Raw genomic sequence first — 24061 nt, 5'->3', positions numbered from 1 at the left:
CAGGAACTCCTTTGCATATTAGGCCACACACCCCTGATGTAGCCAATCCTCCAAGAGCTCTTAGTACAGGGCCTACTGTAAACTCCAGAAGAATTGGTTACATCAGGGGTGTGTGGCCTAATATGCAAAGGAGTTCCTGCTACAAAAAAAGCCTTGGCTAAGAAAAATGTGTGAGACAGAGGCTAAAAACCTGTGAGCTAGCTCACATGAGCTCAGCTTAGAGGGAATGTCCCCCCCCCCCCCCTTTACCTGCAGTTCTCCTTGCCACCATCCAGTGGAATTCTTCTTCAGAATGAGGATCAGCTGTCCGGGAGCCAAACTGAGCTGCTCTTCTCCTGATGCAGTGTAAGCAGTGGTCACCTGAGCGATTTCTGAAAGGAGAGACATATTTAGTGACCAATCACTGGCCAATCTCTATGATAAATTAAGCGGCTGTAAAACCGACAGCAAAACGCACCAGGTTTCTTATTTAGCGTTCCGGTTTTGCTTGCAGCGGCAGAACTCTACAACAAAAGAAAGAGAAAACTGAATTAAAGACATGTGGGGAAGACACATCTGCAGCAGTGGCATGACTTAACTCAACTCGACGGCAGCCACACAGGGGTGGATATTCTGCTACAGTTTACACTACAGCAGGGATTCCTATGAGGTCTCCCTTCAGGGCCTTTTCTGTAGAAAAAGCCTAGCAGGGGGGCTCATTTGCATATTAGGCCACACCCCCTGACGGCATCATTTCACACAGGGCTTTTGTAGGAAAAAGCCCAGCAGGGACTCATTTGCGTATTAGGCCACACCCCCTGATGCCAAGCCAGCCAGAACTGTGTTCTTGTGCGTTCCTGCTCGAAAAAAGCCCTAGTTCCTGTGGGTGCCGTGCCACCTGCCGCGTGTTGTTAGAACGTCGAGGAGGCTTGGTTGAGCTTGTGCCCAGCAAGGTTTCTGATGGCCTGTGCAGATTAAAAGGTATCCTGTAAAACGCAGCTTCTGCCTGAAATGTTGAAGAGTTATTAGTACGTACCCTTGCCCATTGGCGTTTAGTGGCTGGCTCCGCCTCCTGTGGCAGCCATTTTGTTATTGTGTTCACCACCCTGTATCAGAAGCCTAAAGGTGCCCACAGCCTCAAAAAAAGGTTGGGGAACCCTGCGCTGGAGCATTCATTTGCAACTGGATTGGCTTGGCTACACCGGCAAATTCAGCGGTCTTCAAATTGTCTCTCAAGGCCTTGAGCCTGCTGAGCATTAGCCCGTTGGAGAGACTATTGGAGACTTGCAGTCCCATTGATAATGTAATTTCAAGTCTTTGTATTTACTGACTCATTGGAACTTTTTCAATAATCTTGTGCCTGGTGAAATATTTGAAACAGGAAGAAAAAGTCGATGTTCCTGTCTCACTCATTACCTCATGGGATTAATAGAACTTTGAACCTGCATTGTTTGGCCATCGGAATACCAACTTCCTTAGGAGTTTTGCCTTTAATGGACTTTTAAGCTTCACTGGGAGCACTGTACTGATATTTGTATGAGTGGACAATTTCTATTGTTTTGGTCAGGGCTTTTTTTGTAAGCTCTTGGAGGATTGGCTACATCAGGGGGTGCGGCCTAATATGCAAAGGAGCTCCTGCTAGAATTCTACTCCTGGTTTTGGTTTTAGAATAAATTATATAGGTTATGAGGATTCATAGTAATTTCAGGTCACTGTTTCTTTATTTTTGACAGGCTTTGTGCGACTTCCCTCATTAATATTGTGTGTCCGGTTTAAATGAAAGCCTGTTTGGGGTTTTACATTCTGGGATGAACATGCTTTCATGTTTCAAATTGCTTTTCTGAAATTCTCAAGGGACTGTAGTCGCCCCAGCCTTCCTTTGCTGACCATAATTGTCTAGGAGTGGTGAATTTTGCCGGTAAATCCTTACAGCTATTCACACAGTGAGTCTTTTGAGATGCTTCCACATTTGAGCGCACTGACCACCCCGTTCCCAGGGATCTAAGCTGGGGTGGAATTCTAGCAGGAACTCCTTTGCATATTAGGCTTCACCCCGCTGATGTAGCCAATCCTCCACGAGCTTACAAAAAAGAGCCTTGTAAGCTCTTGGAGGATCGGCTACATCAGGGGGTGTGGCCTGATAGGCAAAGGAGCTCCTGCTAGAATTCCACCCTTTATCAGGATTATCAGAGGCAAAAGTCACAGGAGTTCCTTTGTAATGCCTGGGAGAATCTCTGGATCAGAATCTCAGTGTCTTTCTTTCCCTCCACCCCCCAGAAAACCCCCCAATTATGGCAGAAAGCCTTACATCTTGATCCTTTGGTTTGACATAGTTTGAAGGAAAGATGCCGCTTCTTTCACCGATGCTTCCGGTCCACCATTCTCCATCTTTCTGAGTAACTAATATTTCTTCACCTTCTATGAAAGTTAAATCTCCAGGTTCGGAACTTGAGTAAGGATACAGCGCTATATACTCTGGAAAAGCAAAGAGAACTTTGGCTGTTAAAGGTTAGGGACGGTGACACGTTTACTCACAGAATGCTTTCAATTTTCAAGCCTTGAACAAGAAATCATTTAATGACAGATAAAGAAAAGGGAAAGAATATTCACTGGATGCGTCTTATCATTTTTTGTCAAATCTTTTTCAATACATGGACCAAATTTTGATAGTCCTGGATCTACATGTTGGTGGTGGGGGGTGTTCACACACACACACACACACCCCCCGACTCAGACAGGCCTAAGCTGACCAAGACTGAAGGAAGCTGGAGCCCCACTCACCCAGGGAGCAATGATGCTGTTCAGGAGGTAACCAGGGAGAGGCGGTCTGGTTCAACGTCAAGGAGCCCATGGGAGACACCCAGGGCTGTTTTTGTAGCAGGAACACCTTTGCATATTAAGCCACACCCATCTGATGTAGCCAATCCTCCAAGAGCTTACAGGGCTCTTAGTGCAGTTTAGTTTATTCGATTTATATCCCCCTCCTCCCTGCCCAAGCAGGCTCAGGGTGGCTCACAGTAAATCACAATAAAACAATTTAGATAAACATTAAGTTAAAAAAATTTAAACAATTTGGTGCTAATTTCCTTTTAGTTACAGATGGCATTCGATGCTCTTAGACATCCTGTCAGATCTTATATCTCGGCAGGTTCAGTTAAAAGCTGGTTGGAACAGTATCGTCTTGCAGGCCTTGCGGAACTGGGCAAGGCTTTGGCCTCCTCAGGCAGTTGGTTCCACCAATGGGGGGCAGCGACTGAGAAGGCTCTTTCTCTGGTTGATGTAGCCAATCCTCCTGGAGCTTACAAGGCTCTTTTTTGTAAGCTCTTGGAGGATTGGCTACATCAGGGGGTGTGGCCTAATACACAAAGGAGTTCCTGCTAGAATTCCACCCCTGTATCCCTCCTGGGGGCCGAACAGCAATTTAAGAGCCACTGGGGTAAGTACTAACATGAACCCCAGAAACACCACCAAGTTACTCTTAAGAGCCTTTTGAAAAAAAAAATGGATTTGACTTCTAATAAAATATAAACAGATGCAAAAGTACAAAACTAAACTGAGTTTTCCAAACCTAAACTGAGGCTATTGTGCTTTGGGCACGTTACAAAAAGGCCAGGACTCACTGGAAGAGGCAGTATTGCTAGGAAAAGCTGAAGGCAGCAGAAAAAGAGGACGATCCAACGTGAGAGTAATTAATTCACTCAAGGAAGCCAGGGCCCACAGTTTAAAAAGGTAAAGGTAGTCCCCTGTGCAAGCACCAGTCGTTTCTGACTCTGGGGTGACGTCGCATCATGACGTTTTCACAGCAGACTTTTTACGGGGTGGTTTGCCATTATCTTCCCCGGTCACTTACACTTGACCCCCAGCAAGCTGGGGACTCATTTTACCGACCTCGGAAGGATGGAAGGCTGAGTCAACCTCGAGCCGGCTACCTGAACCCAGCTTCCGCCAGGATTGAACTCAGGTTGTGAGCAGAGAGCTTGGACTGCAGTATTGCAGTTTTACCGCTCTGCGCCACGGGGCTCTTGGCCCTCAGTTTGCAAGGCGGTTAACAACAGGGCGTTTGGGAAGTCATTAATTCATAGGGTAGCCTTCAATTGGAAGAGCCTTGATGGCACTTAAAACATACATGGGACAAGTCTGCCGCTAGCTGCCTGTTTCAATTTGATTCCTTGCATCTTTTCCGATAACATCGCACAGAGGAAGGCAGACCACTCTTGGTATCCCAAAGGTCCGGCTATCAATTTATGACAGTAGTCAGTGCAAAATACGACAAATCTCTCATTGTTTAGAAGACAGTGTCTGTTCAAATGAAAGCCTTACCCTCTCCTGGGGTGTAAGATGGCACCACAGGTTTCTTATTTACAGCAGCGTAAACAGCTTCTGATCTACAAGCCAAATTGAAAAAAAAAAATCATTATTTGGACCACTGTCACAAACAGATTTCTTTATTCGGCAAAATGTAAAAGCCAGGAAATTAAAAGGGATTTTGTTTGGGAACATGCAATTTAATACCAGGTTTTCAGTGCATTAGGACGGTTAGCTTCTTCTTTAAAGAAACGATGTATGGATTACAGTTTAAAAGACATGATTATTGGATTATAAACTTATTTCTTTTTGCCAATGACTAAGAAGAAGTACCATGAAGATGGATTATAACTTTTGAGTTTTTCGGAGAAAGATTTTCTAATAGACAAAGTTTATTACCTTATAACAAACTAGATTAAATAATAATATGGGGACGTTTGATAAGAAGAAGAAGAAGAAGATATTGGATTTATATCCCGCCCTCCACTCCGAAGAGTCTCAGAGCGGCTCACAATCTCCTTTACCTTCCTCCCCCACAACAGACACCCTGTGAGGTAGATGAAGATATTGGATTTATATCCCGCCCTCCACTCCGAAGAGTCTCAGAGCGGCTCACAATCTCCTTTCCCTTCCTCCCCCACAACAGACACCCTGTGAGGTAGATGAAGATATTGGATTTATATCCTGCCCTTCACTCCGAAGAGTCTCACAGTGGCTCACAATCTCCTTTACCTTCCTCCCCCACAACAGACACCCTGTGAGGTGGGTGGGGCTGGAGAGGGCTCTCTCAGAAGCTGCCCTTTCAAGGACAACCTCTGCCAGAGCTATGGCTGACCCAAGGCCATGCCAGCAGCTGCAAGTGGATGAGAGGGGACTCAAACCCGGTTCTCCCAGATAAGAGTCCAAACACTTAACCACTACACCAAACTGGCTCTCCATTTTGGGGGCATGCACTGCTGGGGGTCACAAAAGGGGTGTGTGTGGAGAAAATGTTATATATGTGTACCAACATTTAATGACAAATGAAGATATGTTATTACAATATATCACAATAAATTGTTTTTTTTTTAAAAAAAGGACGGTTAGCGTCTTTATTTTCTCTCTCACTAAGCTACAGAGCAGCGGTGGCCAAACTGTGGCTCGAGAGCCACATGTGGCTCTTTCAAACCCATTGTGTGGCACCCGAAGCCCCCACTGCCCTGTCGGCCGGCTTGGAGAATTCACTGAAAGTTAAAGTTGCTTTCTTTCCACCTCTCCCTCTCCACATCTATTTGCCTTCCTTCCTGCTCTCAAACATCTGACATTCCTGTCATGAGGATCTCAAACATCTGAGGTCTATTCTATGTGGCTCTTATGTCAAGCAAGTTTGACCATCCCTGCTATAGAGACTGTACTACTTAGTCAAATCTTTTTTTAACCTTTAAACAAAGCTCTATCTATTTTAAAGGCCTGCTTTGTTTGTCTGCATTTAACCTTGAGAACCCACAGGACTGGATATTGCTCAAGGGACAAGGAGTAGTAATCCGGGGGAACCAGGCTTGGGTCTCCAACAGGCACACACATGCCCCTTCAGGATCCAGGTCATAGAATCATAGGGTTGGAAGGGACCTCCAGGGTCATCTAGTCCAACCCCCTGCACAATGCAGGAAACTCACAAACACCTCCCCCTAAATTCACAGGATCCTCATTGCTGTCAGATGGCCATCTAGCCTCTGTTTAAAAACCTCCAAGGAAGGAGAGGTCTTCCATTTGCTTTACTGGACACAGGTTTTCAAACGTGCTTGTTTCAAGAAGTCTCTGGAATGTCACTTACTCTTCTTTTTGGCCTTCATTCCCAGGCAAGATCTTCACGTAGGATTTGGGGAACCATCCCCTTCCTCCGCCCACTTCTCCAAACCACCAGTTTTCCTGCTGCTCCAGTACAATGATGATGTCGTTTTTGGAGAAATTCAAGTGGTTCTCTTTTTTTGCAGTCCAGGAGCAGAGCGCCTGGGCTTTTAAGTTCTCCACAGCTTGTCCCTGTCAAAAATCATGCATCAGTGTCAACGATGTGAACTTCTTAAGAAGTACTTCCTAAAGCACCAACTACAGAATTTCTGCAATGCAAATCCTTGGAATCGTTAATCAGGCATTAAGCTGTACAGAGAACAGGCCAGGCATCCCCTGAATATAGATTACTCAGTGTTATAAATGACCTATTGAACGCTATGTACTGAGGTCTATTTACATTTGCCATGAAGGATCAGGGCTTTTTTTGTAGCAGGAACTCCTTTGCCTATTAGACCACACCCTCCTGATGTAGCCAATCCTCATGGAGCTTACAGTAGGCCCTGTAAGAAGAGCCCTGTAAGCTCTTGAAGGATTGACTACATCAGGTGGGTGTGGCCTAATAGGCAAAAGAGTTCCTGCTACATAAAAAGCCCTGCAAAGGATAATGCAGTTTTCCCAACTGCGTATGTTAGATTTTTGTTGCCTGGCCCCCACTCAAATAAAGGCAAATTTTTGTCATCAGCCAATAAAACTTTTTAAAATTTATTAATATTTAAAATTTTTATTTATAGTCCACCTTTCCTACTAGGATTCAAGGCGGATTCCAGATACATCTTCAAAGAAAGGTAAGATTTTATAAAAGGTTGCTAGATTTACATGTATATTGCTCTTTTCTGTTACATTGCTTGAAGTCCAACGATCCAAGCCAGGACTTAGGCTTCTATTACAGTGAAGTTACATTATATTTATTTATTTCACTTATACCCCACATTTCTGACCAATAAGTACCTCAATTTACTTTCTTCCATTTTATCTTGACAATAATTCTGTGAGGTAGGTTAGGCTGAGAGAGAGGATTTGGCTCAAAGTCACCCAACAAATTTACATGGCAGAATGGGGATTCGAACCTGGGTCTCCCATATTCTAGTTCAGGGGTGGCCAAACTGTGGCTTGGGAGCCACATGTGGCTCTTTCACACATATTGTGTGGCTCTTGAAGCCCCCCCTCCCCCTCAGCCAGCTTGGAGAAAGCATTTCTCTCTTTAAATCACTTCTCCAAGCCAAGACAGCTGGCAGTTTGGAGAATGCATTTAAAGTTAAAGTTGCTTTCTTTCTACCTCCCCTCCTCCCTCTATTTGCCTTTCTTCCTTGCAGCTCTCAAACATCTGTCATTGATTCTATGTGGCTCTAACATTAGGCAACTTTGGCCACCCCTGTTCTAGTTCAATACTGTTACACAAAGACATAAAACAGCTCCCTTCTTAATAAAACGTACCTGTCCACGGATGGGAGAAACAGATCCTGGGGATACCGTGCGAGTAAAGGCAGATTTCTTCTGCCACGTGTTCACATTTAGGCTTGAGAAAGACACGTTTTGGTAATCTGATTCATCTGCAGGTTTACCTGGTGGAAGTGGCCTGCAAAACAAACATTTTTAAAATAATGTCAACAGCTGGTCTTATTAGTGGTCATGGGCCCTTAAAGGCACACAAGGACCACCTGCGGTGCTTAGGTTTGTGTTCTTCACAATTCAGAAGCCTCTCATGAACGCAAAAAGTGCCCTGCAGGATGAGACCGGTGGTCAATTCAGTCCAGCATCTGGTTTTACAGCAGTCAACCAGCTGGTTTGGCAGCCAACCACTTGTAGGGCTAACTAAAAGCAGGGCTGGCTCGCCCACTAGGCAAATTAAGCATTTGCCTATGGTGCAGGAGGGGGGTGCCAAACTGGCCTCCCCCCCAATACCCCAGAAAATGCTTAATTTCCACACACACACCCCCGCCCCCTCGGTGTGCTCAGAGGAATGATGCCAGACTCCTCCTTACTTCACTTACTACCTCTAATCTCCACTATATTCCTTTATATCACATCTAGTCTACTGGTCCTTTTCGACTGGAGGTGCTGGGGATTTTATTTATTTATTTAGTTCTGTTTATCTCCCGCCCTCCCCACTGAAGCAGGCTCAGGGCAAGATTGAACTGTGGACCTTCTGCATACCAAGCAGATGCTCTACCACTGAGCCATGGCCTCCTCCTCTTCCAGTTTGGTGTAGTGGTTAAGTGTGCGGACTCCTATCCGGGAGAACTGGGTTTGATTCCCCACTCCTCCACTTGCAGCTGGTGGAATGGCCTTGGGTCAGCCATAGCTCTCTTATCTGGAAGAACGGGGTTTGATTCCCCACTCCACTTGCAGCTGCTGGAATGGCCTTGGGTCAGCCATGGCTCTCTTATCTGGGAGAACGGGGTTTGATTCCCCACTCCTCCACTTGCACCTCCTGGAATGGCCTTGGGTCAGCCATAGCTATCGCAGGAGTCGTCCTTGAAAGGGCAGCTGCTGTGAGAGCCCTCTCAGCCCCACTCACCTCACAGGGTGTCTGTTGTGGGGGGAGAAGACATAAGAGATTGTAAGCCGCTCTGAGTCTCTGATTCAGGGAGAAGGGCGGGGAATAAATCTGCAATTCTTCTTCTTTACTGAAATGTCCACATCGAAGCGGGTAAGGGGGAGGCAATGATGCTCTTCTGAGCATGCCAGCGGAGGGGCTGGAGTGCAGCACCGCAAATAAAAGAAGGGAGGGGTGGGAGGGGGTGCGGCTCGTGTGGTCAAAGGGGAGGGCAGCGCTGTGGAGGGGGCGCAGCATGGCAGAAGTCTGCCTGGGGTGCCACGCACTCTAGGGCCAGCCCTGACTCAAAGGATGCTGCTTAAGAGACCCGGCATTCAGATGCTGACTGCTTCTGGATGTGAACAAGGGTGAATGGTGTGTGTTTGTATAACGGAGAAATCTGTAAAATTCTGCCACGCTCTATGTGGTGGGCTGAGGTAATGTTATACTTACTCTGCAGGAACTGAGGCAGCTGGCAAAGATACTGTAGGGGGAAGTAAGGCTTTCTTCGGAGATGGGACTGCTTTCTCATTTTCAGGTATTTTTTCAACATAATTGCAAGGAAACCACCCAAGATGCCCTTGGAAGCTCCCATGTAACCAGCCAGGTTCTCCCTCAGTTTTCTCATCAACCTGAGGAAACAAATGCAACACACACACTCAAACACACACAGTCAACAAAGATCCCTGGGGATGCTAACAAACTATTACCACAGGAGTCTCCTGCCAACATCTTTCCTGGCACCAGAGTGTTTATGGAAAGTGGGTGGGGCCAATGCGGCTTTTGCAAAACAAGGCTTCCGATTGGCTGCGCAGATAGCACAAGCATCTTCACTGTGTGCTTGAAGGTAAGCTTCGGCAGCCATTTTGTGGCTGGCACCATCTCCTACAGCAGCCATTTTGTGGCTGTGGCCATCACACTCTGCCATAATTCCCATGGAGTCCACAGGCTCAAAAAGGTAGGGGGCTCCTGTATTACAGTATCAGTTCCCCGCCGCATTAATGACCGAATACATCATTTTTAATTTGCTATTGCTGCCGTTCGATCTATTTTGCAGAGATGTGAACTATCAGTTTTCATTAGAAATAGATTTCTTGTTTGCAGCTCAAGGAAATAATAGGTCAGCACCCTAGTCATTCATGCTTAAACTGAATTTCTTACCTGAATTATATCTCCAGCACTGAAACTCATCTCATCGTGATTCCTGGCTTCAAAGGAATATAAAGCTCTGTAGTTCACAAAGGCAGCCGATTTCCTAGAATCAGAGGCACTTGCAGCACGACCTGAGAAGTCAAGGGAGAATTCATTAGAATCTGTTCATCGTGGGTGTTTTCTCCAAAACAGCAACTCAGGATTTGCACCAAGGGTACTTGTCATGATCCTGGGTCTAGCAAGGGCTGCAGGTCCCAGGGAAGCCTGCTTAGGAGTCTTAGGAAGAGCCTACATTTCCCAGGATCCCTCCTGTCCCTCTGATCGGGTGGCCAGGTTTGGGAGGGAAACTGGCCCAGAGAGGGGTGGGGCCTGGGAGGAGAAGATAAAAGGACCAAGTCCAGGAAGGGGGTGTTCTTTTCCTAGGAGACAGAACTGAGGGAGAGCTGCTGCCAGGAAGAGACCCTCGCCCTGTGAGGTAGGGTGAGTAGGCTCAAGTCTGACTGACAGTTTAGGGACAGTAGGTTTAGATGCGTTAGGGCATTTGGTCATTTTTCCCTTCACCCTTTTTACTGTTTTATGCACCTTGTTTGTCATACTGAACTGACCTTTAAATAAACCGTTTTTCCCCTATTGTTAATTCTGCCTGGTCCTCACACCCATTATTTGGCCTAAGCTAAGGGAGGCCTGAAAGGGCTTGGGGGCGTATTCTGGGCCTTCTCAAGGGAGACCCTTAACTAGGCTTCCCAATCCCCAGGTCCCAGCGGGGGATCCCCCGTTTTTACAGGCTTCTCCTCGCCTCCAGCCAGCTGGCCAGCGGGGGAAGCACCGCCCCCACAATTACCATGTAGTTTTAGAGCTCCTGCAGGTCCGTTTTTAAAATACGTGCCTTTAAGGCTGAGCAGGAAACAGGAAGGGCTTCTGAGAACGGCCCCGCCCTTTGTTTTGCTTTCGTTTTCAGATCAAGTAAAGTTCTGCAGGAACAAGACCCAGTAAGTATTTGTGTGTGTGAGAGAGGGAGGGGGCAGGGGATTCCCTGGTTTGGCAGCCCTCCCCCCGCTTTAGAAAGCATGGGGGGGGGGAGGGAAATGTCTACTTGGCACTCTATTATTCCCTATGGAGAACGATTCCCATAGGGAATAATGGGGAATTGATCCGCGGGTATTGGGGGCTCTGGGGGGCCTATGTTTTGAGGTAGAGGCACCAAATTTTTAGTGTAGCATCTAGTGCCTCTCCCCAAAATACCCCCAAGTTTCAAAACGATTGGACCAGGGGGTCCAATTCTATGAGCCCCAAAAGATGGTGCCCCTATCCTTCATTATTTCCTATGGAAGAAAGGCATTTAAGAAGGTGTGCTGTCCCTTTAAATGTGATGGCCAGAACTCCCTTGGAGTTCAATTATGGTTGTCACACCCTTGTTCCTGGCTCCACCCCCAAAGTCTCCTGGCCACGCCCCCAAAGTCCCCAGATATTTCTTGAATTGGACTTGGCAACCCTGCCCTTAACCCAGAGTGATGGCAGCAATTGGTAAGGCCTCCATAAGTTGTGACAGCACTAAAAGAGCTTCCAGCTCAAACTATGGTATTTAAAAAAAAAAAGGTTAATTAGCGGGAAGCACCAGAACATACTATGTAGGCAGGCACTGAATTGCAAAGTAAATCTTATCTTCACAAGGCATGAATACCTTCATTTTTCAGCGTTGGCTTAAGGTTGCGACTTTCTGTCTGTTTCAGGAGACCCGCAAATCTCTCATTTAAGCGAAGCTGAGAAACGGGTTTCTCGGGCTCTTGCAGGTTAGCTGTGTCTTTCTTCCGCTTCTCCTCCTCCAGCTGTTTGCGTCTCCCCTCTGCCTCTTTTGCGATCTGCTCCTGCCTTCTTCTTTCATCTTCTAGCTGCTTCTGCCTTTGCAGTTCGGCATCTCTTAGCCTCTCGGCTTGCTTTATTATCTTTTCCTCCGTTAGTTTTTCCTCCTCTTGGGCAAGGGCTTTCTGCTTTTCCTCCTGGATTTTTTCCTGCATTCGCTCTTCTTGTAGTCGCTTTCTTCTCTCTTCTTCCTCCCTCCGGATATTCTCCTGCCACAAATTCTCCTTTTCCCGTTTTGCTTTTCTTAAAATAAAAAACAAATGGGGAAAACATCATACATGAAACAATCTTTATTTTCACAGAAAAGTAAGCATTGGCACAGATTATTAAAGCAGATGCTCTGGGTAGCGCCTTATTCTCTTCCTGTAAATTGAAAGGTACAAACTAAGGATTGCATTGATATCAATGCTGATATACAGGGGTGGAATTCTAGCAGGAGCTCCTTTGCATATTAGGCCACTCCCCCTGATGTAGTCAATCCTCCAAGAGCTTACAAGACTCTTTTTGGTAACCTCTTGGAGGACTGGCTATATCAGGAGGGTGTGGCCTAATATGCAGAGGAACTCCTGCTAGAATTTCACCCCTGCTGATATACATATGCTATCCACTGAAATGCATGCTGAACTTTTTATGTAAGGGGAAACCAACACTGCACAAGACAATTGCAACACTTCAGTAATGCATTCAGCAATCTTATTCATGTTTCATAAACACTATTACATTGATCCACTTAAACTGGAACATGTCCCACTAATATCATATCCATACATAACATCCAATACTTTCAATTACAATACTCTCAACCTCAAATGTACGTCAAAGTGTTCTTTTTAAAGGTTCAGTCCTTAACGTGAAGACGCACAGAAAGTCTCTCTGTTCAACAACCCAAAGAATTCAAGCTAACAAATTCTGGTGTGTTGTCTTCCCACCTGAAGGGTGCAGGCTGATGAAGACAGAGAAGACACTCTCAGTAGTACACAACTGGATGCACAGAAAAAAGTGGCAACTTACACTGAAACCCAAGCTCCAGACAATAGTTCACAGCAGGTGTCTGTACTTTTACAATCAACATGCTTGGTTCTCAATCTTTTTATGTATGCCTGCTACAGCTGTAGGGATGTCGGTTACCTGCTGGGGGCAGAAGATCTCCCACCCCCAGTTCCTGTTTCCAGCCACTGCTCCTGTTGCCAGCCCTGCTTTGAGGGAAAACCTGGAAGTGATGTCACGCCACTCTAGGAACTGCAGGAAACTGCAGGCAACCATGTAGCTGGTTGCTAAGAAAGTGATGTCATAGGAACATAGCTGGTCTTGTGCGGAATGTGTTCTCCTTGGGGCATGGACCATAAGAAACCTTATTCATTTGGCTCTGTGCATATTTATGTGAGCATGAGTACCAAGCAAAGCTAATCTGATTTAAAAATTTATCTACCACTTTTCTAATGGTACCAATGGGCTTTTTTTTGTAATAGGAACTCCTTTGCATATTAGGCCACACACCCTTGATATAGCCAATCCTTCTGGAGCTTACAGTAGGCCCTGTACTAAGAGCTCTGTACAAAAAAAGGGCTACAAAAAAAGGCCTGGTACAGTACCATCAATTAATGTAGAAACCCTACAATTGTGATGTTAACTACACAGCATCAGATACAAGACAATATTAAATGGGAAGGAAGAGAAAAAGAAAACAAAGAGGAGGAGAAGACTGGATTTATACCCTGCCCTTCACTTGGGAGTCTCAGAGTGGCTTACAATCTCCTTTCCCTTCTCCTCCCCACAACAGACACCCTGTGAAGTAGGTGGGGCTGAGAGGGCTCTTTTGAGAACTGCTCTTGAGATAACAGCTCTGCTGAGAAGTCGCTGACCCAAGGTCACTCCAGCAGGTGCATGTGGAGGAGTGGGGAATCCAACCCGGTTCTCCCAGATAAGAATCCATGCACTTAACCACTGCACCAACCTGGCTCTCAAAGTACCACCTGACACCCAAAATACACCATTCCTCAAAACACCAGCCTATTTTAACCTGCCATGTGAGAGAGCGTGGGGGGAGTGGTGGGGAGAAGAAATAGGGTTGCCAAGTCCCTCGCTGCCTATGGTACTTTCCTGCTGTACCATAGAGTTTTCCCTCCCAAATGGCTAGAGCGTCCGGGAAAACCAGAAGAGTTTTCCCAGAAACGCCTAGAGTGTTTGCTGTGCGACGTCACTGGTGTGATGACATCACTTTTGGGTGACGTTGCGCCGACATCAGGGGAGGTTCCCCCCGCCAGCCCAATGTGGGCCTGTGGGCTGAGAACCTTCCAGGTGAGGAAACTGCCGCCCGGACCAGGGGCTTGGCAGCCCTAAGAAGAAAGGAATTTTTTAGTGGAAACAGGAGCATTTTTGTCCGTCACATTACCGTGAAGCCTCGTCCTCCAGTCTCTTTTTCTGTACCAGCTCGGCTCTTCTTTTCTCTAGCTCTCTGACTTTATCTTGTTTGATCTTGTGGAGCTGCTCTAAAGCTACCTGCTGGGTGTTGTGGCTCTCCCTTAAATCCTGATGAGGAAACATAAGACACAAATGAGCAAACACAAAATTAAGGTGGCTTTTTTAAATGTAAGAAAACTAAACTGATTTCACATGTCACAATTCAAGCCCTGACACAAACCAGCAACTAAACTAAGCAACCCTCCGTCTCCCTAACAATAAAGTTCCGCGGCAAAATTCAAAACCAGCAGATTTATCAATTCTTCTGATGTTTACAGTTCGAGAAAACCTTTCTGCTAATGTCTGGAAGCAGCAAGACACAGGGGAAATGAATAAAGACACAGTTAGCTCATTTTACTAGAACTATGAAGTACCTTTATTAGTATGTGAGAAAAAAGCTAGGGAATTATTGAAGAAACGGGGCACTGGCACAGAATTCAGTTTATCACTCAGGTTTGCAATTCTGCTCTCTGAATAAAATTATAAAAGTTATATAAGGCTGTTAACACTTACATTAACTCCCAGCAAACATGCAGTTTAGGATACTAAGCATTACAAGCTAAGAAAATGTAAAATATCATTGCACACAGACTAGAGTATATAATTCTTGTATTTGTGACAAAAGGCAGAAACTATCCATGTTAACAAGGCAGTTTTCACAAGAAGAAGCACCCCTGGACCATGAATAATTCCTTCCTTGGTTCTTGGCAAGGTATTCTTTTGTACTGGGACCTTTAATGAACCGACATATCCTTCTTTCTAAGGATCCAAGTGGAGAACTTATAAAACAAACCATAAAGTGAAAAACAACTGACTACTTCTACACCCTTCTGGAATCATCTTGTGGATGGCCAGTGTTCTTCAAGAAGCATGAGGAGAAGTTCAAAATTCCAAGAACAGTTTCCACCTGTATTAGTTTCTCATACATTTTAAGAACCACAACAATTGTTTGGGGTAAACTTTTTTTTAAAAAGAAATATCTTCTAGATTTTTAAAGATCACTAAATACACACACACACACACACACTTGAGGGATTATTGTGGTTTATAGAGGGTGGTGGTGATGGTGATTGTGGTGTTCCCAGTATTGTCTATCCTATAGATATAAAAGCCCTTTTGCCTTGGCAAAACAGAGCTTTCCCATTGGTTGGGGATGTGGCCCATCAAACCATCAATCAAGAGTACCTGTGTGCCATTAGTTGAGTCTGTTCCTCTCTCCCGCCCAAGTGACTGTTGCTAGCTACCTAAGCTGATTTAGTCAGTAAAAGGCAACCAACCTTGGTTCTAGTGGGGTGTACTTTTGCCATGCCTTCCCAAACATTTTAAACAAATTCTACGCACTCTCATTCACCAGTATTTTAGCAGTCTCTCGGCTTGGCTTCGCGAACGAAGATTTAAGAAGGGTGCAATAGTCCACGTTTGCTGCAGGCTCGCTGGTGGCTGACAAGACCAATGTGGGACAGGCAGGTCCGGCCACAGCGGCTGCAGGGAAAAGTCTGATTTAGGGTTGGTCCTGTAGCAGTGCGATTCTTCCTCAATCTCCTTTTGTCCTCAAGACCAGCTATGCGTGCGTTCTCAAAGGAAGAGACAGCCTGGTGGATGGTGTGCCTCCATGCTTTGCGATCTGAGGCTAGGTCAGACCACTGGTGATGGTTGATGTGACAGGTGCTAAGGGATTTCTTCAAGGAGTCCTTGTACCTCTTCTTCGGTGCCCCTCTATTTCGATGACCGGTGGAGAGTTCGCCATACAGGGCAATCTTGGGAAGGCGGTGGTTTTCCATCCTAGAAATATGCCCTGCCCAGCGCAGCTGTGTCTTCAACAGCAGTGCCTCAATGCTGGTAACCTCCGCCCGCTTGAGGACTTCAGTGTTGGTCACAAAGTCACTCCAGTGGATGTTGAGGATGGTGCGAAGGCAGCGCTGATGAAAGCGCTCAAGGAGTCGCAGGTGATGACGGTATAAAACCCACGATTCGGAGCCGTAGATGAGGGTTGTCATCACAACCGCTTTGTAAACATTGATCTTTGTGCCTTTTTTCAGATGCTTGTTGCTCCACACTCTTTTGTGCAGTCGGCCAAATGCACGGTTTGCCTTTGCCAGCCTGTTGTCAATCTCCTTGTCGATCTTGGCATCTGAGGAGATGATGCACCCCAGGTAGCTGAACTGCTGGACTGTCTTCAGAACTGATTCACCCACAGTGATGCAGGGGGGGTGATAATCTTCCTGGGGTGCAGGCTGGTGGAGAACTTCTGTCTTCTTCAGACTAACTTCTAGGCCGAATAGCTTGGCAGCCTCTGCAAAGCAGGACGTCATATGCTGCAGAGCTGATACCGAGTGGGAGACGAGTGCAGCATCATCAGCAAACAGTAGCTCTCGGATGAGTTTTTCCATTGTCTTGGAGTGTGCCTTTAGTCGCCTCAGGTTGAACAGGCTGCCATCGGTGCGATAGCGGATGTATACACCGTCGTCATCATCTAGATCTACTGTGGCTCTTTGAAGCATCATGCTAAAGAAGATCGTAAAGAGAGTTGGCGCGAGAACGCAGCCTTGCTTTACACCTGTGCCTATTGGGAAGGGCTCTGAGAGGTCGTTGCAGTGTCTGACTTGGCCTCGCTGGTCTTCGTGTAGCTGGATGATCATGCTGAGGAACCTTGGGGGACATCCTAAACGTTCCAAGATTTGCCACAGGCCTTTCCTGCTAACGGTATCGAAAGCTTTGGTAAGGTCGACAAAAGTCACATACAGAGCCTTGTTCTGTTCCCTGCATTTCTCTTGGAGCTGCCTGAGAACAAATACCATGTCTGTGGTGCTCCTGTTAGCTCTGAAGCCGCACTGGCTCTCTGGGAGGAGTTCTTCTGCAATGGCGGGCACCAGTCTGTTCAGGAGTATTCTGGCAAGGATTTTGCCTGCGATGGAGAGCAGGGTTATCCCCCGGTAGTTGGAGCAGTCTGACTTTTCCCCTTTGTTCTTGTATAGGGTGATGATGATTGCATCGCGAAAGTCCTGTGGTAATTTGCCTTGTTCCCAGCAGGTGACAAGTACTTTGTGAAGTGAGCTATGTAGTACTGTGCCCTCATGCTTCCAGATCTCTGGTGGAATTCCATCAACTCCCGCTGCCTTGCCACTTTTCAGTTGCTTGATGGCTTTAACAGTCTCTTCTAGGGTGGGGATCTCATCCAACTCTGTTTTCACCGGTTGAAGTGGGGTGAGGTGGATTGCTGAATCTTGAACTACACGGTTGGCACTGAAGAGAACCTGAAAATACTCCGCCCACCGGTTCAGTATGGATGCCTTGTCTGTGAGGAGCACTTGGCCGTCTGCACTATGCAAGGGACTCTGAGCCTGATATGATGGACCATATACTGCCTTCAGGGCTTCGTATAACCCTCTTAAATCACCAGTGTCTGCACACAGCTGGGTTCTCTCTGCAAGCTTGGTCCACCACTCATTCTGAATGTCTCGAAGCTTGCGCTGGAGGTTGCTACATGCAGCGCGAAAGGTTGCTTTTTTCCCAGGACAGGAGGGCTGAGCAAGATGTGCTTGGTAGGCAGATCTCTTTTTTGCCAGTAATTCTTGGATCTCTTGATTGTTCTCATCAAACCAGTCCTTGTTCTTCCTTGTGGAGAACCCGAGGACTTCTTCAGAGATCTGCAGGACAGTAGTTTTTAGGTGTTCCCAGAGTGCTTCTGGAGAAGGGTCTGTGGGGCAACTGGGGTCCTCAATTCTTGACTGGAGTTTTGCCTGGAAGGCAGCTTTAACTTCAGCTGACTGGAGGCTGCCAACCTGAAACTTCCTCCGAGGGATACCTCCTCTCCTGGGTGTGGGTTTAAAGTGAAGACGGAGATTGCAGCGTACAAGACGATGATCCGTATGGCATTCTGCGCTGGGCATTACTCGAGTGTGTAAGACATCTCGAAGGTCTCTCTGGCGCACCAGAATGTAGTCGATAAGGTGCCAATGCTTGGACCATGGGTGCATCCAGGTTGTCTTCAGACTGTTCTTCTGCTGGAAGATAGTGTTGGTGATGGTGAGCTGGTGCTCCATGCAGAATTCTAGTAGGAGGCGCCCGTTGTCATTGCAGTTGCCAATGCCGTGTTTGCCAAGTACTCCTTTCCAGGCTTCCGAGTCTTTACCTACTCTGGCATTGAAGTCGCCAAGGATGATCACCTTGTCCTCTGTAGGGGTCTTCCGTACGAGGTTGCGTAGATCAGCATAGAACTTGTTCTTTTCTGCAGGATCTGCTTGAAGGGTTGGGGCATACACACTGAAGAGTGTTGCATGCTGCTTGTTTTGAAGTGGGAGGCGCATGGACATGATGCGATCTGAGTGACCTGTTGGCAGGTTTTCGAGTTTGGAGGCAATGGAGTTCCTGACCATGAAGCCAACGCCAGAAAGGCGGCTCTCAGCCTTTGACTTACCCGACCAGTAGAGGGTATAGCCAGCACCGTGTTCTTGAAGACTACCTTCCTCAGGGAAACGGACCTCACTGAGAGCTGCTATGTCGATATTCAAGCTGAGAAGTTCGTGGGCAACTAGAGCAGAGCGTCATTCAGGGCGACCATTGGGGAGGGACGGTGGCTCAGTGGAAGAGCATCTGCTTGGGAAGCAGAAGGTCCCAGGTTCAATCCCTGGCATCTCCAAAAAAGGGTCCAGGCAAATAGGTGTGAAAAACCTCTGCTTGAGACCCTGGAGAGCCGCTGCCAGTCTGAGAAGACAATACTGACTTTGATGGACCAAGGGTCTGATTCAGTATAAGGCAGCTTCATATGTTCATATGACCACTGCCTACTGTGTCAAGCATGGTTCTGATGTTCCAACACGCAAGCTTTAGTCTTTGCACACTTTGTGAGGCAGGTGCATGCCTTTTCTTTGTTGTTATTTTTCGACCGCAAGTAAGGATGCCCGTTGACCGCGGCTAGCCAACTGGGGTGGGGGAGACGAGCTTTGTTTAGGCCACCTTTTCTAGGCCCCTCTCCGTGTGGAGCAAGCAGTGCTGTCCCTAGATAAGGCTGCTTGGTCGTTCAGGGTGCTGCCGAAAAATGCTTTCGTCTCCGGGTTAGCATTAGGCGACCAATACCCTGAACCGCCTACATGCAGGATCGGGACTGCGGCTTCCAGTGGCACCTTCCACCTGCCGTTTCGCCCCTTGCCCATCGCTGCAGGACTTGATGCGTTGTGTGTTGTGTGTGTGGATATGCCCTTCAGGCCTGCGCAGAGGAATTTTTTAGGTGAAGCGCAGTGTGCGCGGTACTGGCTCCACCCTTTCACCTGGGGGTCATCTGCCATGGCCCAGTAAGCCGGGACGCCGGCAGCGAGTCCTCCAGGTGGTAGGTGTTACATTAACGAGCTCTATCTGCCCGGGTTTGATGTTAGAGTTTTCCTTCTCTTAGGCTGGCGAGGTTGGTGGGCCCAGCCTGCCCATCCGGTTATACCGCCGGACATTCGGTCGCACCATGACGTAGCAAACTCTGTGAAAACGGGGGGGACCAGCGAGAAGGTGTTGCTACGGATGCAGTAATGCAGGAGAGGCCATTGCAGTGACCATCTGCCAGGCATAGCCAGACAGTGACCACGCGGCGTTCACTACACCGGGAGAGGAGAGGCTATGTATTGGGTGGGTGGGGGGTGGGGTGGGTGGGGGGTGGGCTCCCTCTGGGAATCCTACCCCCCCAGGGAAAGTGCATGCGCAATACATTTTAGCAGTACATTAAGAATATATATCTAGATAGAACATTTCCCACTCTAAATGGTCAAAAACCTTCTCCAAGTTTTCTTTTAAATAGTATAACCTTCTTTATATTTGTTTCATTTTAATAATGCTATGTATCAAACACCTTACATTTCCTTCCAGATTAAAAAAAAACTGCATGGTTTTGTTAACGTATTGGAGATTAATTTTTTTTAGCCTAGGGGTAAAATTGTCCATATTTGAACATCTTGATCAAACAACAATTGGTGCACACATATCCAGAGAAGTTAGTTCGTTCTCTGTTTCAAGCCAAAATAGAAATGTCATCTAAACATTCTGGCACAATTTCATGATTTCCCTCCGCCATCTCTGAAACTTGACACAATATTTGGTAACAATTTAGTAATCCCCAGAAGGATTTATTATTTTTTTTAGTTTTAACAACTTGAATATCTTTCACACTGACTGGGGCTAGAAGTATCTGAAGACCTTCTTGAAGAAATAACAAAACCAGATGTTTCCATTAAAGTCAAGTCACTGGAAGTCAAGGACACTTAAGAAATAAGGAACAAAGCTTAACTAAAACTTCTCTGTGATTGTAAGTCACAAACAGAAATCGAATCTCTTACTGCTCCTTTGGCTGATTCCCAAGAATGTCCACAAACGTTACCCATAGTATCTCACCTGTGGGATGTGCAAAAGGCACTGTCTGTAATACACCTGTGTCTGCTGCTTGCACAGTGATGGAGCAACAGCTTCCTGTGGTCATCCTCCAGTTAAATAATGCTCTAATGACTCCCCCCACCCCGGGTGAGAAAGAGCCCTGTTCATAGCAGTATTCATGATGGGCAGAACCAATGTTCCCTCTAGGCTGCAGAGTCTTGCGAGCAAAAAATTCTACTTTGTGAGCTACTGTCATTAAAGTCTTGAGCTACTGCATAAATTACTGTGGACTGGGGCCATTTTTCCTGAGCTAAGACAAAAATGTGTGAGCTGGAGGCTAAAAATCTGTGAGCTAGCTCATGTTAACTCAGCTTAGGGGGAACACTGGGCAGGACATGTCTTGGAATTCTCCTAGCCTCTTGTCCCTAGTCAAACACCCTCCGTCTTATATCTCCTCCAATATTTATACAATTGTAACCAAGGCAAACTTTACTAGAACTCTCTGAATACTTCCTCAAATTAGATCTTACTTCCGCAAACGAGATCTTCCATACCAAATTTCATATCGAGAGGACAACAATATCAAATTCCTAAGAAATCCAGGGACGGCAAGTCTCTCAGTACAAACTGAATGGAAGTCTTGTATGTATAGTATAGGTGGCAGAGCTGCTGAAACTGGGCACTGCGGTCAAGTGTTCATATCGTCGAGAGGCAATGTGCAAGTTCACAACAGAAAGGAGATGATGTCCCACATTTAAATATCTAAGTGCAGGGCTTTTTTTTTGAGCAGGAACACAGATCTGGCTAGCTTGGCATCAGGGGGTGTGGCCTAATGTGCAAATGATTCCTGCTTGGCTTTTTTAACAACAAAAAAAAAGCCCTAAGTGATATGGGGAGACAAAAATCTTCTCACAAAATGAAAATTTCCCTGCGTGCTCAGAACAAGGGCAAAAACATACTCCAATCCTCTCCACTTTTGATGCTTATCGGAAGTGACTGGACTACTGAAATCCCGCCCTTTTTAAAGAAGACAGTGTTACCCAACCAGCCTTGATTCCATTACAGCTAGCTCTTTAACCCTTAACAAAGATCAGAGGTGGGATTCTAGTAGGAGCTCCTTTGCATATTAGGCCACCCCCCCCCCCGACGTAGCCAATCCTCCAAGAGCTTACAAGGCTTTTTTTTTAAAAAGATCTTGGAGGATTGGCTACATCAGGGGTGTGTGGCCTAATATGCAAAGGAGCTCCTGCTAGAATTCCACCCCTTATAAGGATGACAGATGGAAAGCAACATGCAATATATTACATGGCCCTTTTCAGTCTTACCTAAGAAGCTGGTGACATTTATGTTAAGTAACTGACGATATTAGAACCGATTTGCTAGCGAGCCTTACTTGATATAGTTTCAAGCAGAAAGTTTTTTATATGCAGAAAGTCTTTATAAGCAAGCAGAAAGGCAAAGGGGGGTAAAAAGCTATATTCACATTCTGTAGCACAGATAGGTTGCTTAAGCGAGATTTTCAGTTAAATGCTCAAGAAAGGCAATGTTTTAAAAAAAAAAACAGAGGGAACTATGAAATCATTAAAAGCAAAAAAAGGCAAAGATTAGAAAATAACCTTAAGTAAGAGGAAGAGGTTGTTCAGACAGCTTAGCAGACACAAAAGGCATTGAAGAACAGAATCATCCACAGAGTCACACTGCAAGATAAGGCAGATAGGTTTTTTTTAAAAAGCCATTACATTTTGCACTGGATTGGTTAGATAGGCAGGGAGTTGCTAGAGTTGTAATGGGATCCACCTCCAATAAGCATGTCGGGCAGTAATAGTGGCACTTCTATCTTTGAAGATTGCACCCAATTTTCTTCTCCCCCCCCCCACCGTTACTGTAGATCCCATTCTACAAACTAAACATCTATGCAGTACTTATCATATAGCAAGGGTCCCCAACCTTTCTGAGCCTGATGGAATTCTGACACAACATGGTATGCAGAGCAACAAAATGGCTGCTGTTAGGGGAGGAGCCAGCCACAAAATAATTGCCAGAGCTTAATTTGAGTAACACAGTCTTTTGCTGTGATGGCAGTTGCTGCCAAAGCAACATAAAAAAAAAAATCTGCACTGCCAATCAAATCTTCAATGGCCAATCAAAAGCGTTGCTGGGTGAAAGCCCTACCTGGACCCATCCACTTTCTTAAATTAAAACATTTGATGGGTGCCAGAGAAGGTGTCTGCAGGCACCAAGTTGGGGGTTGCTGTCGTATAGCATTAATGGTTCACACCAGGGGTGGAATTCTAGCAGGAGCTCCTTTGCATATTAGGCCACACACCCCTGATGTAGCCAATCCTCCAAGAGCTTACAAGGCTCTTTTTGGTAAGCTTTTGGAGGATTGGCCACATCAGGGTGTGTGTGGCCTAAAATGCAAAGGAGCTCCTGCTAGAATTCCACCCCTGGTTCACACCAACACTGCTGCAAACTAGAAACTGAGTTATTCAGAGCAAGAGCTGTCCTGATTTTTGTTACATGGTAGAAAAAGTAGGCGGAAATAGGCAGACGCCTTATCTCTTTATGCTATGTGGATAGCTTTTATTAGTCACAGGAATATTAAAAACATTGCTTTGCACTTCTTCATAGTCAATACAATGTTGAAGAACATTAACTCAGACTCATGGTGGAAAGAGCTGTCAAATCACAGTCGAATTACAGTGACCCCATCATGAGGTTTACAAGGGAAGAGAGGTGGGCTGCCACTGCCTACCTCTGAGTAGCAACATGGGATTTACGGATGGTCTTCCATCCAAGCGCTAACCAGGACCCATCATGCTTTGCTTCCAAGATCTGATGAGAGGTCAGGCTACCCCAGATCATTCAGGTAAGGGTTAATTCAGCCTACGGTATACAAAATGGCACCCATATAGGTCTTACTGCCAGGTGGGATGGGGCAGAGTGGCCATCTTCCTAGGAAAACTCCTGGTGAGCTGCTGCTTGAAGGACCATGGGTGGCCGGGAGCAAGGTGAACCTGGTGGCCCCTAAAATAGTGAAGAGCAGGGCTTTTTTGTAGCAGGAACTCCTTTGCCTATTAGACCACACACCCCTAATGTAGCCAATCCTCCTGGAGCTTACAGTAGGTCCTGTACTAAGAGCCCTCTAAGCCCTTGGAGGATTGGCTACAGGGGTGGAATTCTAGCAGCAGCTCCTCTGCATATTAGGCCACGCCCCTCTGCTGTAGCCAATCCTCCTGGAGCTGACAGTAGGCCCTGTACTAAGAGCCCTGTAAGCTCTTAGAAGATTGGCTGCATCAGGGGTGTGTGGCCTAATATGCAAAGGAATTACTGCTACAAAAAAAGCCCTGGTAAAGAGACCAGTAGCACCTTTAAGATTCACCAATTTTATTGTAGCACAAGCTTTTGGGAAACACGACTCTCTTTGCCATCTGTTTCTCGAAAGCTTACGCCACAACAAAATTGGTTAGTCTTAAAGGTGCTACTGGACTCTTTACTGTTTCGCAGCAACAGACTAGCAGGGCTAACTCCTCTGGAACTAGTGGCCCCTGTGATACTGGCAAAGTCTCAGGGGTGCTGGCTTGAACC

The 24061-nt window shown here is 46.3% G+C and overlaps 1 protein-coding gene across 1 annotated transcript in view; it reads right to left on the bottom strand.

The window, feature by feature from the left end:
• The window catches only part of LOC132566388 (intersectin-2-like), a 143998-nt gene that overhangs the window by 55289 nt on the left and 64648 nt on the right, over positions 1–24061 (bottom strand). The window contains 11 exon segments of the mRNA XM_060231383.1: positions 250–371; positions 458–503; positions 2288–2454; positions 4300–4364; positions 6098–6303; positions 7549–7690; positions 9104–9282; positions 9812–9933; positions 11484–11905; positions 14055–14191; positions 22090–22170. Coding sequence (XP_060087366.1) covers positions 250–371; positions 458–503; positions 2288–2454; positions 4300–4364; positions 6098–6303; positions 7549–7690; positions 9104–9282; positions 9812–9933; positions 11484–11905; positions 14055–14191; positions 22090–22170 — 1689 coding nt within the window.

Source organism: Heteronotia binoei, chromosome 1 (assembly GCF_032191835.1).
Source record: "Heteronotia binoei isolate CCM8104 ecotype False Entrance Well chromosome 1, APGP_CSIRO_Hbin_v1, whole genome shotgun sequence".
In the NCBI taxonomy this organism is placed as follows: Eukaryota; Metazoa; Chordata; class Lepidosauria; order Squamata; family Gekkonidae; genus Heteronotia; species Heteronotia binoei.
Note: the sequence above shows the minus strand (reverse complement) of the source record. Positions and strands in the feature narration are given on the sequence as shown.